Below are 14,618 nucleotides of genomic sequence, written 5' to 3' on the forward strand. Positions count from 1 at the left end.
CTTTGGTGCATGGAAAATGCAAATGGAATTTGATTCCTTGTTCTAATAAAGGAAGAATAATTGAATGAAGATAAGATTTGTTTTTCCTTTGGAGAAGACAATTCAAAATGAAAGAGCTTCTTCTTTCTTAGTGAGTCGCTGAGGGAAAGTCTCGAAAGAATTATAACCCCCTAATAAAAAAAAGGGAAATAATAAGGAAAACATTAGTAAGAAGAATTGAATGGATAAGTTTCAAAGGGGTCTATTTGATGTGACCATTTGTTTGAGATGGGTTTCATGTTTCATGAATTGGTGTACTAGGATGAAATCCAAGTTTGTATTAATAATAAGGGCAATGGTGTTGACTAGACTGCTTTTTTTCTGAAAGGTCCTGATGGCCGACCTATGCCTGCTTGGAGTAAAATTAACAGTCAAAAAACAATGTATCTTCTCTTCTCCATTATTTTCTTTTATTTAATTGAAATAAAATATATATATATTCCTCTCTCTCTCCATCTCTTTGATGTTTGTTTTTATTAAAATATTTGTTACTTTTTTCCTTTTTGAAACTCTCTCTCTCTTCCCTTCCTATAAATAGCCAAGCTGAATGCAGAGCCATTTGTTCATGTACCCTTCTTGTGCAATTCTGTATCAAACTCAAAACTCATCCATTCTATCAATTCACTCACAGAAACAGAACCCATAACCAAAGCAAAAGAACAATAAAAAGTTCAATCTTTTCCATCTCTTTTCTCCCCTTTCTTACTTACGTCAAAAAACCCAACAAGGATAACATCAACAACTAATAAAGAAAACAGTAGGCAAAAACAATGGTGATGTTGGCAAAACCAGCAATTGAACAGTTCTCTTATATCAGAAACAGCAGGCCAACTGCATTGTTCCCTCAAATCCCAGTTGTAGACCTCTCAAAACCCGACTCCAAACACCAGATAATCAAAGCCTGTGAAGAATTTGGATTCTTCAGAGTGATCAACCATGGAGTTCCAATGGATTTCATTTCCAGGCTGGAATCTGAAGCCACCAAGTTCTTCTCTTTACCACTTTGTGAGAAAGAGAAAACAGGGCAACCTAAGCCTTATGGCTATGGTAATAAAAGGATTGGACCGAACGGTGATGTTGGTTGGGTTGAATACCTTCTCCTGACAACCAATCAAGACCCCAACCTCCTAAGATTCCTTTCAGGTGAAAACCCGGAAAGCTTCAGGTATCTTATCAACACTTTTTCCAAGCAGGGGATTCTGTTTTTTCTTTCTGTGGTTTTCTAGTCACTTGCAGCATTTCTTTTGTTGGGTTGTTTTTGTTTTTCCAAGTTTGTGGTTCTGTTATTGCAGGTTTGCTTTGAATAATTACATGTCAGCAGTGAAGAAAATGGCCTGTGAGATACTTGAAATGATAGCTGATGGGCTAAAGATTCAACCAAGGAATGTGTTCAGTAAGCTGCTGATGGATGAACAGAGTGACTCTGTTTTCAGGCTTAACCACTATCCTCCATGCCCTGATGTTCAATCTTTGAATGGTAGCAATGTGATTGGATTTGGAGAACACACTGACCCACAAATCATTTCAGTGCTGAGATCCAACAACACTTCTGGCCTTCAAATCTCTCTTAGAGATGGGAGTTGGATTTCAGTGCCACCTGACCAATACTCATTTTTCATCAATGTTGGTGACTCCTTACAGGTACAATGAAAAAAAACCACAGAAACTACGTTTCTTTGTCCTAACTAAACATAGTAGAAAACTCCCTATTTCATTAATATAAACACATGAAAACAGGTAAAATAATCCAAAATTTTTCATTGGACAGAAAATACTGAATCTTTCTAATTGCCAGCAAGTACAATAGCTTTAAAAATGACTTTTCCTTTTTCAAGGGAAATTTTCTGATAGGAAAAATAATATATATTTCGAATATTCTTTTGAATTGTTATCAGTTAACATCTGTCTTATCTCACTTACAGTCCCCACTAATAATTTTTCTGTAGAGTACATACAGCCTAGCTGTATAAGCTTTCAAACTGTCTCATTATTCCCACGTCCTAACACCAAAGGAAACCCACTTTTTGAGATTGAAGTAAAAAATTTGTAAGTTTCACTTCTTCCTCTGACGGGAATTTTTGGCGGGTTGATGGGTTGCAGGTAATGACCAATGGAAGGTTCGAAAGTGTGAAGCATAGGGTAATGGCCAACGGTGTGAAATCCAGGCTTTCAATGATATATTTTGGGGGACCACCTTTGAGTGAGAAGATAGCTCCATTGCCGTCTCTGACGGGAGGAGAGCAAAGCTTGTACAAAGAGTTTACATGGTTTGAGTACAAAAAATCTGTTTACAATTCAAGGTTGGCAGATAACAGGCTCATGCACTTTGCAAGAATAGCAGCCTCATAATGGGTAATTAAGTCACAATCGTTTAATCTTCTCTTCTAGGCCAACAATCATTATGTTTTTTTTTTTTTTTGTTACTATACTGGAAGAAACAAGAAAATAGGATTGGAGAGAGAGAGAGAAAGCTTTGTATCAAATTCTCCCATAGTTGGCAAGAAATTGTGTAATCTTTGCTCTTTTCCTTTTTCGACTTTCTTCCTTGTTTCTCCTCAATGTAACTATCTTCCTCTTTGTTAATAGTACAAATTGTGATTCCCATCATCAACCCACCCCAACCCAACCCACTGTCATAGAATAAAAACACACATTTGACAATTCATAATACCAATAATAAGGGTCTACATCCCAAATTTGGGGTCGACATGCTGCTATACTATTACGGTTTGATGGTTTCCCCCCTGTAAAACCACTGTCAAAGATTCTTGCTCACAAGCTTGAAAAGTACACCGTCAAATTGACCCGAATTTTATCTCAAAAGTATGGCAATCGTAAACAACTCCTCGACTTTCCAAACCATCAGGTTAGGTACGTACATCACATAGAAGAAAATGATTAAGATATTATCTGGTGGGCTCCTTTGCTCTGCTGGGACCACTGCCCACCCTCCCGCTTCTTCCTCCTTAAGGCCCAACTGAAAACCGCGTGTAGCGAGAGAGACTGTGACTTGCTAAGATTGTGACACCTTTTACACTCTTGTTTCCCAACCCTCTAGTGCCTTTTTCAAGCTCATAAAAGGATCTACAGTACTTGGGTTCCCCACTGAAATATCAACCTTTTTTAATTTTTTAAATAAATATTATATTAATCCAGTCAACTATTACGTAATATATACGTATATAATTTAACTGTTATTATATTTAAAAATAAATATATAAATTAATATAGAGTTGGGTGAACTCACACTTGCTGCGGCTTCAAGTTCGAATCTAATTATTTTAAGGTTGTTTTCATAAATATGACTTGTTAAAATAAATTCAAATAATATTGTATTAGAATTCTAACATTATTTTATATGCTTTTGTTATTTATAAATCATATTATAATTTTAAAATGATGATAAAAGAAAAAAAATTATATTCACTTTAAACATAAGTTCGAGTCAATTCGAGTTTAGATTTTTTTTTTCAATTTTCAAGTTCATATTACTTTGAAATTTATAACTTTTAAATTCAAGATTTTGATTTTGTTAAAATCAATTTAATTTGATTAAATTATGCAATTAGTTTCTGTATTCTATTAAAATGATAGATTTAGTCTTATATAATAATTTATAAAAATTAAATCCTTATACTTTCTAAAAGTGACAATATCAATCTAATATGTTAAAAAAAATTTATTATCTCTACTGATATGATATTTGATTGTGTTAATGTGGTATTTTTTTGTTGATGTGATATTGAATATGATGATGTGATAATAATAATGTGACATTTCAATAATGATATTATAATAGTGTCGATATGACATGATTAAGCACTGATATAGATTTTATAAGTATACGAATATGAAATTATTTAATGTGAGCTAATGGTTTAGAAAAGAAATAAATAAAAAATATAAATAAGTTTTTAAGATTTAGGAAAAAAGTGCTATGAGATAGAGAAAAATTGAATTTATGTACTCCATAATTTAAAACAATGAAAAAAATATTGTGAAATAAATAAAAAAAATCACGTCATTATTAACAGACTATCATATTAAATGTCACATCATTAAAAAATATCATGTCATGTACATAATAAAAAAAAAATTTTAATTGAGAGAGTGAGGATTCGAACTTGCTCTTTAGACAGGAGATTATGCACCAACCAATGAGACAAATACTAGGGTGCATACATAATAAAAAAAATTGAATACTATTAATAATTGACTTGATATTATTAATTTTATAAAATATAAAAACTCAATTTTTACAAATTATTATATAAGGACTAAATCTATCATTTTACTAGAATATAAGAATTAATTACATAATTTAGCCATTTAACTTATGAATATGTTAAAGTTTGAGATAAATCATATCTATGTAGCTTTTAAAACCTCTTGTAGTTTTATTTTAATTTTTTTCATTTTTTATATAATTAAATGATTATATTACTATTTTGTTTGCTTAGTTATGTGATTACTTACAAATAGACGTGGTGAGTTTTGTGCTTTGTATTGGACCATCAAAAGGACATCATCAATAGTGATTGGTATTAAGGAATTGTGATGGATTGGTTGCTCAATGTGCAGCATAGGGCTACACCAGATTTCACCCAAAGAAGAAATGAAGTAAAAATGGGGCAAAGGCAGTAATCCAAGCAGCCAGCCAGCCAGCCAGCGCGGTCGGCCCGCTTCAGGGTGTTTTGCCTTTGCGAATGAGTGTACTGTTGTTGGCTGCAACCATCATTTTTATACATCACGTGCATGTCTCTATTCATTTGTCCTCTCAATCCCCACGTGTTTTTGCCAATCATTCATTGACAGATACGTATCAAGCCTACACATTTTTCTTTTTTATAAGATTTTGGATACAAGTGCCTTTGATTTTTCTTTTTCTTTATGAAAATAATTAAAATATTGAAAGAGAGGGAGAGAAATGTTAAAGGATTCTTGGACAATCCCTTACTATTTGTAAGCAACCCAATTATTATTATATAATGTTACACAAACTATCATTACTTGTTGAGAGGTGGGAGAAGGGTTTGCTTTCGTTTGAAGCCAACCTTACATGCCTCACAATTTATTTGATTGCCAATTGTTATTTTTGAATAATCTGATGTGGTGTTTGGTACTTTACAATGTAATATGATTGTAAGTAATGTAATTATAAGTAATATAATTACAAATAATGTGATTGTAGAAAAAATAACATTATAATGTTTGATATATAAATAAAATAATGATTAAAATGTAAATAAAAAAATATTACAGCGTTTGGTTTATAAATACTTTATTGAGAATGTAATATTATTTTTCAAAATTACCCATATTTATTAAAATACAAGTTCAATATACTTGTATTTTTTATTGTTAATTTTTATATAATATCATCTCTTAAATATATTTTTACTATCATATATTTTATTTTTATTTTTTATTATAATATTTTATTTTTTATTTTTATTTTTTACTATAATTTTTATATTATATATTTATTTTAATTTCTTTTACCTATATTATATAAATTTTAATTTCTTATATTTTATTTTATTTTAATTTCTAATTCTTATATTATATATTTTATTTTAATAATTTTTATTTTAATTATAACATTATAAAATATTTTTAACAAAATAATAAAATTAAAAAGTAAAAATGTCTTTAACAACATTATAGAGTGCAATATAATGTAATTGTATTGATTTTAAACTGCAATCACATTACATCCCTTGATTGTAATGTGATTACATTGCAATCTTACATTGCAGTTGTCTGTTACAAAATAAACACTATAATATAATTTAATTAGACACATTACAAGAAACATGCTCTCACTTCTCTCATACCAAACATTACCTAAACGTCTTAAATATTCAACAAAATAACATAACTTGATTGAAATACAAGCGAAAGGGTTGCCTGAATTGAAATTTATGATAACATATTTTACAAATAAATAATCATAAGTATGTCTCTTCAAGTAATGAAAAGTCAATTATTCTCTCATTGTTAAATTATTATTTATTTATATAATAAATATAGTAATTGATAATTAATTTAATATTTTTTAAAAGTAAGAAATGAAGATATTATTTTTAGTTGTAACTTAAAAGTGTTGGGTAAGCAACACCCTTGTTTTTCAAAGGAGAGAGAAAGCAACATATTATAAGATGGTAGGCACTGAAGGCGGCATTTGGTAAAGCATAGAACTGGGACTGCTGGTGGTTGCATGTATAGGACCAACACAGGACACAATTCTTGTGGTCACAAAATGCTTTGACATGTCTATATTTATTATTATCAGTATTAGTATTAGTTAATCCAGCAATGTTTCCACCAACTAAATTAAAGCTTAATAATTTAATTTACTAATGTAATGGTTGTTATGTCTCAAATATAAAATACAAGTTCATGATTCCATCATTTTTGTATCTTTTCAATTAGAGAAAATATCAGGTACTGCCCAATGAGCCCAAAACTTGGTTGGTTTGAGACATACTTTCTTTATCTTCTTTAAGTTCGGTTGAAATACACTTACTTTTTGGAAAAATTAATGGTGTTAATTACCAAATTAATATTAAACGAAAATCCACAATAACCCTTTTACTAAATTGATCTGAAATGGAAAGTACATTATAATTTTGGAAAATCCACAAAACATTTTTTTATCAGTTTGGGTTCATGCTTCGTTGCATTTGGGCATGATGTTTTTGGTTAATTTTGGCATCCACATAATTCCTTTGTTCACTTGAACTTGTCTGCTTTGGTTGAACTCATGCATGAAGAATGTATCAGCTATGCTTTTACAGCCACTACCCTTGGTGATCAGCAGCTGAATGACTCGAGTTTATATGTGTGTAGTGGCACTCAAAACTTGTAGTCTAGGCTAGTTTTGACTACTTGTTGCCTGGAACTTGTTACAGGTGACCTCATTCATTAATAATATAGCTATGCAAATAAATGTAATGAATGTGTATGTTGGTTGTTGCATTGCATTTGCTCTAGTTCCAACTTCATTTTTGTAGTATTTTGTTTACTTACTATTTATATTACCATGACCTCTTACAGAAGCAACTACTCTTCTCATTCTAGCTACATACGTATATTTCTTTGTATGTATCAAGTAATAGGTAGAAAAAGCCTGCTTCAAGAAAAATAGTATCTTTCCTTTCCTTTGATAAGGAATCTGCGAACTTTTTACTGCTTCAAACAAGATCCTTCTGCAAACTGCTTTAAACCATTTTGCTATGCCCTGATCAGTTTTCATTTGACAGTAATGTCTTTGTGCTTGTTGGCATCAATGTGTTCAACATTAGTTGAGACTCATGTCTTGGCTGTCTCCCTGTGATACTCCTTCTAAGCAATTACATTCAGTTTGAGGCTTTTGAATGTGTACACAAGTTTTCTGTGGCTGCTTGTTTCCAATGGACAATATTATGTTGCGAGGGAAGCAACTTCAGTTGGTCTTTAAGGATGATGATTTTTGGAAACATTACTGCTTAAATTAATGGTTTTTGCCAGTGTAATTGTTTGTGCACTTGAATTATGGGAACTAATCCTTCAACATGTACACAGTGCAGAGGAGAAAGGTGTCTGAAGAAGTTCCAAGTAACACTGCGGACGCTTTGAAAAGAGCTAGTATCCTAGACAACTCCAGCACTAGCAGCTACTAAGGAAGATTAAAGGTAAGAGGCTTTCTCTAACAGTTAGACAAAGGTATCAAAAACCAGATAGTAATATTCGAGAAATATCAGAAGACAAGAAGCAAGAGAAAATTGGGACTCCAACCTCCCTGACAAAACTGTGAAACTGATGATGATTAGGAATGAGGTAAGTGTATAGTTTCTGTTCTTTTTTCTCTCATCTATAGTCCATCGATGAAATTTGAATTAGGTAATGTCTTGTGGAAAATCTGATAAAAAAACATTCTATTAAACATCATAGCATGGGCCTAAAAATGCCAAATTGTAACCTATGTTTGAATGTATACGTTCATATATACGAGTGGAAGTCAATTGCTAGCAGATAAAGAACTTTGGTGCTTTTTTTGAGAAGTGGGCATGGCTTGGTCTTTAACCCATTGGATTAGTCATAGTTATTCGTAGGCGACAAAGTTTAAATAAAGTTGCCTGACTCTGTGTGTGTGTGTGTGTGTATCTGATTTGGAGAAAGGGCTCAGGTGCTTGACTGGCTATATTGGTTAAATCTCTGGTTTTCAGGATAGTTGCCAAGGCCTAGAATCACAATTGGCCTAGCCAATTTTCAACTTTCTGACAAGGTTTGGATGTTCTGGGATGGCCTGTGATAGAAAAGCTACAGTTTGTTTTTGCCTTTAGAAAAACTTGCAGGTGCTGCTGCCGAGCTTGGGCTGCCTGCGCAGGCTGATGGTTTAGATATTATGCCAATATTGGTAGACCTAATTAATTTTGTTCTCAGCTATTTTTATAGATATTGTCAACACAATCAAACATTCTTAACAAATAGCGAAATACAAACAAACCTAAATGTTACCTTCAGTTGCTAGTGGCCTACAGATAATAGATGAGATCAGTATAATATCTGATGATGCCTTTGCTGAGCTCAAAACAAATTCTGCAATAAGAACACAGCCACATTTTAAAAGGAATAACACATAGATGATGGAACCTCGGTTTTACACAGGGCTTCAAGAAATGCCCCTTCTATCACAGATTTCTCCAGACCTAACCCATAAATAACACTACACCATATTAAGATCATCCTTAATGGTTTACATTAAATAGCAGAAGCCTACTTCCTACTGAGGATGAGATGGCCAAACTGCTGCAACGATTGAAACACTTGACCATCAAAAGGTGAAATGTCGAGCAGCCATTTCACAACCATTGTACAAGAATAGGTATAACACACTTTGGCATACTTCAGAGACTAAAGTTTTACTTCTGGCTTTTCTTTTTCCACAAGTCTCCAAACATTTTAATTCCAGAGCCTTTACGCTTTCCACTTCCAAAACCATCATCCATGTCATCACACAAACCAGGTGAACCAACATAAGCTGCATATCCACCAGCTGGAGGCTCAAACACACCACCAAAATGCTTATCCATTGAGCTACACCTATTTGAAATCCTCCCATTCATTTCCACACCTCCAGAAAGAATAGCTGCTGCAGCATCTGCTGCCTTTCTCCACTGTTCCGTCTGCACCCTTAGCTTCTTCATCTCTGCTTCCAATGCTTCCTTTTGTCCTTCCATAGCTTGGAGCTTTTCCTTCAGTTGAGCTGCATTTGTTTTCCTTGCTTCCAGCTCCTCTCCTACTTGTCTCAACCTCGAGGCCATTTCCTCTTCTCTGGTTTTAGCTGCTGAAACATTTGAGGTCACTTCATTCAGCTGCTTTTTCAGGCCCTCATTTTCTTGAGCAAACACCCCAAGCTCTTTTTCTTTCTCATCGAGCTTGGATTTTAGCATATTTATCTCATCATCTTTCAAAGCCAAGTCATGGAAAGATGGTTTCTCTGGCTCCAATACTGCTGGTGGTTCAGTTGATATTTCCATTGCTTTGGTTTCTTTTTCAACTTGATCAACTTGGTCAACTTCCACCTTAGGTTCAATTGTTACTTTTTCCACCGGGACTTCAAAAACATCAGTTTCTTGTTCATTATCTTCAGGAACTTCATCTCTGAGGCTGCTGTCCATTTTCTTAGAATCTAGAGTTTTTGATGGAGAACTCTTTTCACGGATTTCAACAGGTTCTGGAGCTTTTGGCTTCTTAGTCTTCTTTTCCAGTTCTTCTTGAGCTTCTTTCTTTGCAGCTTCTGCTGAAGCCAACTGGTCTTTCAAATTCTTTAGCTCTTCTTGTGCTTGCCCCAGTTGAGATTCTAAATCTGCAATGCGAGTGCCAAGCTTCTTCTGATTCAGTGGATCTGACTGGGGAGCACCTCTTGGAGAACGACGATCTCCTAGCCTGGGACTACTACGGTCAGTAATTGGTCGATGATGCAGAGGATCTGAATCAGAGCTTGATGACCTAAGCTGATGTGGACCTCGAGGAGATTGTCTTTGTGGGATTTCTGAACTCCTACACCTCATATAAAGAAAAACAAGAAGATTACATAACAAATCATGTAGAAGTTAATGAAGTCTTAACTAAGAAGAGAAACATAACATCCGGTAAACATGTAACACAAGCCTGTTTCTTTTTTGGATAATTCACAAGCTGATTTCCTCTTTTGCTTGAATGCCAATCATTGTTTAGAAATGCATGAATGCCAAGATGGTTATACTCACATGCATAGTTCTATTTGGAAAAAAAAGGTATTTGAAACCAAAAGCATGCTAGTTTTAACTGTTGGAAAGGTATAGAATAAAGAAAAATAGTTGAAGGGATCTAACGTAAGATTAATCTCCAAGTACTAAAAGATGAAGAAGGAATATATTCATTGATCCATAGCAGGTTAGATTCTCACCTTGATCTAGGCATTTTGGCACTTAAATGTTGAAAGTTGTATCAGAAAGGAACTAGTTACTCAGAAACTTGTGACCTGCAGAGTTTAAGGTGCACCAAAGAAAAAAAAATAGACAATAAATACAATTATAAAGTTCAGGGGATAAAAACAAGGTAATATGAATATACTTTCAGCACTCTTGAATATGCACACCCTTTAGCTTATATGCAATTATATTAGTAACCAAATTCAATACTTTTAATGCCAGATAACAGAAAATCCATCTCCTGGCAACTAAAACTTTTGCTTCCTGGCAAACAAACTAAGAAGTGAGAACCTTACAAGAAAGCTAGAAGCTAAGAAAGTGCATTGGTAACATTATGCTGAAAATCTTCATAGACAGAAAGAAACCGACTTCTGCATCTTGCATGCTTTCAGAAATGCCCTCTTTGGTTACATGATGACTTTAAGCTTAAAGCCTGGAAGATTTAAGCAAGAACTTGAATGCAATATGACAATGACTTGGCGCAAAGTGTACGTCTTCAGAATTCACCATATGCATAAACTCTAAAGGAATAGTAAGAGGGATACCACCTTTGAATTCCTCCCATCAAATGGCCTATCAATATAATATATGAAACTCAATATTGCATGTCAAATGCCTGACTAACACAGATCAATGCATATTCACTCCTAGCAACCAAGGACTGAGATGCATTTTTGAAAGATCTTCTTAAGTTCATGAAAAGCAGGTAATTTAATCACTTAACAAACCTGCAGCTTTAGAGTGGCTACTTTTTTTACAGAAGTCCTCACTTGGCCCACCATATCTACGAAGAGGGCACTGGCAGCTCATTATAGTGTCAGACCATAAAATGGGGGCAGGTTTGGCATTACCTTTTTCAGTAATTGAAGGCAAGTGTGAGGCTTTTGACTTTGAAAATCTGGGGTAAAAATTTTTTAGCAAAGTTTTCTACCCTTCAGATAGAATATTGATTTAAATGAGGCACATGGCACTGGAATAATGCCAATTTAAAATTCTTGGACTGTCAAATACACTTGTCCCAAGATTCCCTATTTTTTGTTTAGAGGAGTTTAATCCTGAACCTTGTCTAGTTGTTCCTCCCATCAGGAGATAAAAACCACTGTCAAGACAAGTTTCTTCTCAAGATCCCACTTTGGGCTGCACAATGACCCTTTTTTGCTTATTACTAGTAGCTGCACTGGGGAGAATACAGGCCAAAAAACAATGCTTAGGCCATTTCAAATATCATTGTTATCATTACCATCATCTAGTTTTCTTTTCTTAAGAATGAGCATACCACTCTAACTAACTAGATTGAAACTCACCAATTATTCATGTTTCTTAGATTTTTAGCTGCCAATTCTAATGTTTACTATTTCCCCCAAAGTGGTTAATTTCAACACTGGTAAACACTTTAACTGCTTTGGAATTTTAGTCATGACTACAAGTTTCAAATGGCCACAGATTAAAAGTAGGTCGTCCAACAGTCAAACCAAACCACAGGCACTATCAAACAAAAAGCATACACTCTAAATGCAAAAATCCAAAAATAGTTTGCACTTTTCCAATCCCCTATGTCCTGACTGCCTAGATTTCTTTGCTGTTTCCCTTGCTTTCTAGGGCAGTGCAAAAGCATTTTTTTTCCCCTTTTTCACTATATAAGCACATCAACACCTGGACAGTAAACCATGAAGAAGAAAATTACATGGAGACTTAAATATCGACAAGGGCATTTTTGCACTTTGACAAACTAAATTCTGGTGTACGATTAAAGGATGAGAAAGAAAAGGAAGCCAGGCATGCTTGACAAAGAACTCAGGATGTAGGAATCAAAATCAAAATCAAAATCACGCGCCACCACGCGCGTGATGATAATGTTGAAATTAATGCTAATAAAATATTCCAAAAGTTATGTTTGAAAAAATTTTGGCCTATAGTGCAGACATTCAGACAAAGTTCCTAGTTATTTTCTGCATATTAGAAGAGTTGCAAATCAGATCAGAAGTCAAGAATTTACTCAACAATATCAAAAAAGGGTCAGTTTGAGAAACTGCATTTTTCAATAAATAATCATAATCTCAACAAGAAAAACCATTAAATAAAAATAAAACTTCTAAGAATTTCACAGGAGAGGCCAGCAATGCTTAGCTAGTAGAACATCATGGCGGATCAGATCTTTAAAAAAAAAAACCTAAATAAAGGTGCATCTTCAACCCTGTTTTAACAAGTTGTTGCATGTTTGCAAAGCTAGGAAAACAAACAAAAAGGAAAGAAATTCAGAGTCTACCCTTCTGGGACAGTGAATCACTCTTTGCTTTCTGATATTTGACATGCAAATGGTTCAAATGTTACATGATTGCTAAACTATGCATGCTTCATCACTGGATCAAAACATCAAACTCTTTGATGGAAAAAAGAAAAAGAAAGAGCGAAGGATGTTAATATCTTACCTTGCCAAAGATAAAAACAGCAAGAGTTTAGCTTCTACTGTTAGGTGGGAATAAGGGAACCTTAGCCATGAGAAATCCTTTCAGTCAAACTCAAATATGCAAGGCAATGAAGAGCTAGAAAAGAAAAACACTTCAACTAGAGAGAAAACAGAGAAAAAGAAAATGACCCAGAGAGTTATCTTGAGCAATGAAGCAAAAGAGAGAAAGAAAATATAGAGAGAGAGAGAGAGAGAGAGAGAGTTCAAAAGTTTGAATTAAAGCTGCAAAATGGCATAGTGGCAATACTCCATTAATAAAATGTGGGAAGGAAAAGGACAAGAGTGTAATTTTGAGTAAAAGATTGACAGTAGTATAGTATATATATATAAACATAAATTAGTACTGTCTTGGAAATCTAACCTGTATCTTATTTTCTTTAAACTCTTGTCTTTTTGTCTGCTTTCAAATCTTTAAAGCTTTTTTTTTTCTTTCTATTATTTTCCTATGCATGCATGCTTTCATTTTTTTTTCTTATTAATTAAACACAAAAAATAGTAATTAAAAATTATAAATATCTAATTTTTATTAATTATTATTTTTTAAAATATCATACTACAAAATAAAAATAAACATGAAATAATTTTTTATATATAAAAAAAAAAACTCAAAACGAATAATAAAGTTCATGAGTTATCTTTACATTTAAGATGATTCGAATATAGAGATAATTAAGAAAATTTCTTCTTAATTTTTCCTTTTAAGTACATGTGTTTTCTTTTCTCTTTCTTCCAATAGAGTGCACATGACATAATATCAAATGTCATTATTCCATCATCCAAAATTTACATCCACTATCTAACTGTGTGATCATTCTCTTAATATCTCATAAGTCGTTTTTTAACATGCTTGTCCATGATAAGCACGTTTTTCTATAATTGACTTGTTCTCCCAATTATTCTTAAGAAAATTATTAAAACTTTAGAAGTTGGGGGCAATGAGAAATGATCATATACTTAACAAAGATTATTCTCAAAACTTTCATTATTCTCTCTATTCAGTCGTTCCCATCCACCATAGTTGGTCCCTTTCTCCACCATTTCTTATTCCTCACCACCCATCACCAAAATATTTGAGATTATTTCAATTTTTCTCTCTATCACCTCTAACGCATTTCGTTTTACTTATTACAGCACGTCTCCTTTCTTTACTAGAAGAACCTTCTTCTACAAAAATAAAAAAATACTAATTTTATAAAAAAATACTAATTTTATAAAAAAATTAAAATTTTAACATAAAATATAAAAAATAAAAAAATTATCATAAAAATCAAATAAAAATTAAAAAATGAAGACAAAAAGATTAACAGTAGGAACATATTTGGAATAAATAATTCAACATATATGGGTCATGTTGAAGAAAAGTGCAAAACAGTACTGATATTGTTTTGTCTTTGGGCAATTATTTTCCAAATAATCCAATTCTCTCACACGTTGCTCATGGAAGCATGACTATGAAGCATTACGTCCATGCAATTCAATTTTGTTTATTTCTTCTTTTACGTTTTCTTAGTTTTTTTTTTTTGTTCGACTTACCTACACTAACATATACTATATGGTTTTCTTTGGAATTGAAGTCCATTTATATATTTTAATATATAATTAAAATATAGTAGCTATTTACATACGATGAAATTGTAATTAAAATCATAATC

At 32.9% G+C, this 14,618-nt stretch overlaps 2 protein-coding genes across 7 annotated transcripts; one reads left to right on the forward strand and one right to left on the reverse strand.

Moving 5' to 3' along the window:
* Positions 1-585: 585 nt before the first annotated feature.
* On the forward strand, positions 586-2,646 carry ATGA2OX1 (gibberellin 2-beta-dioxygenase). The gene is made up of 3 exons (XM_018124899.2): positions 586-1,204; positions 1,332-1,680; positions 2,140-2,646. The coding sequence occupies exons 1-3, from the start codon at positions 810-812 to the stop codon at positions 2,386-2,388; spliced, it is 993 nt and encodes a 330-aa protein (XP_017980388.2). The 5' UTR covers positions 586-809; the 3' UTR covers positions 2,389-2,646.
* Positions 2,647-8,644: 5,998 nt separating this feature from the next.
* On the reverse strand, positions 8,645-13,196 carry ICR1 (interactor of constitutive active rops 1). 6 transcript variants are annotated; one of them, XM_088808526.1, is made up of 4 exons: positions 12,929-13,196; positions 10,796-10,932; positions 10,475-10,549; positions 8,645-10,086 (listed from the first exon to the last, which is right to left on the reverse strand). In XM_088808526.1, the coding sequence occupies exons 3-4, from the start codon at positions 10,486-10,488 to the stop codon at positions 8,946-8,948; spliced, it is 1,155 nt and encodes a 384-aa protein (XP_088664652.1). In that variant the 5' UTR covers positions 10,489-10,549; positions 10,796-10,932; positions 12,929-13,196; the 3' UTR covers positions 8,645-8,945. The 6 variants fall into 6 exon arrangements, with proteins under 6 accessions (XP_088664652.1, XP_017980374.2, XP_007022164.3 ...); XM_018124885.2 differs by having other exon boundaries at positions 8,645-10,092; XM_007022102.3 differs by lacking the exon at positions 10,796-10,932.
* Positions 13,197-14,618: the final 1,422 nt, after the last annotated feature.

The sequence above is a fragment of the Theobroma cacao genome, chromosome 7 (assembly GCF_053813885.1).
Source record: "Theobroma cacao isolate CCN51 chromosome 7, ASM5381388v1, whole genome shotgun sequence".
NCBI lineage: Eukaryota > Viridiplantae > Streptophyta > Magnoliopsida > Malvales > Malvaceae > Theobroma > Theobroma cacao.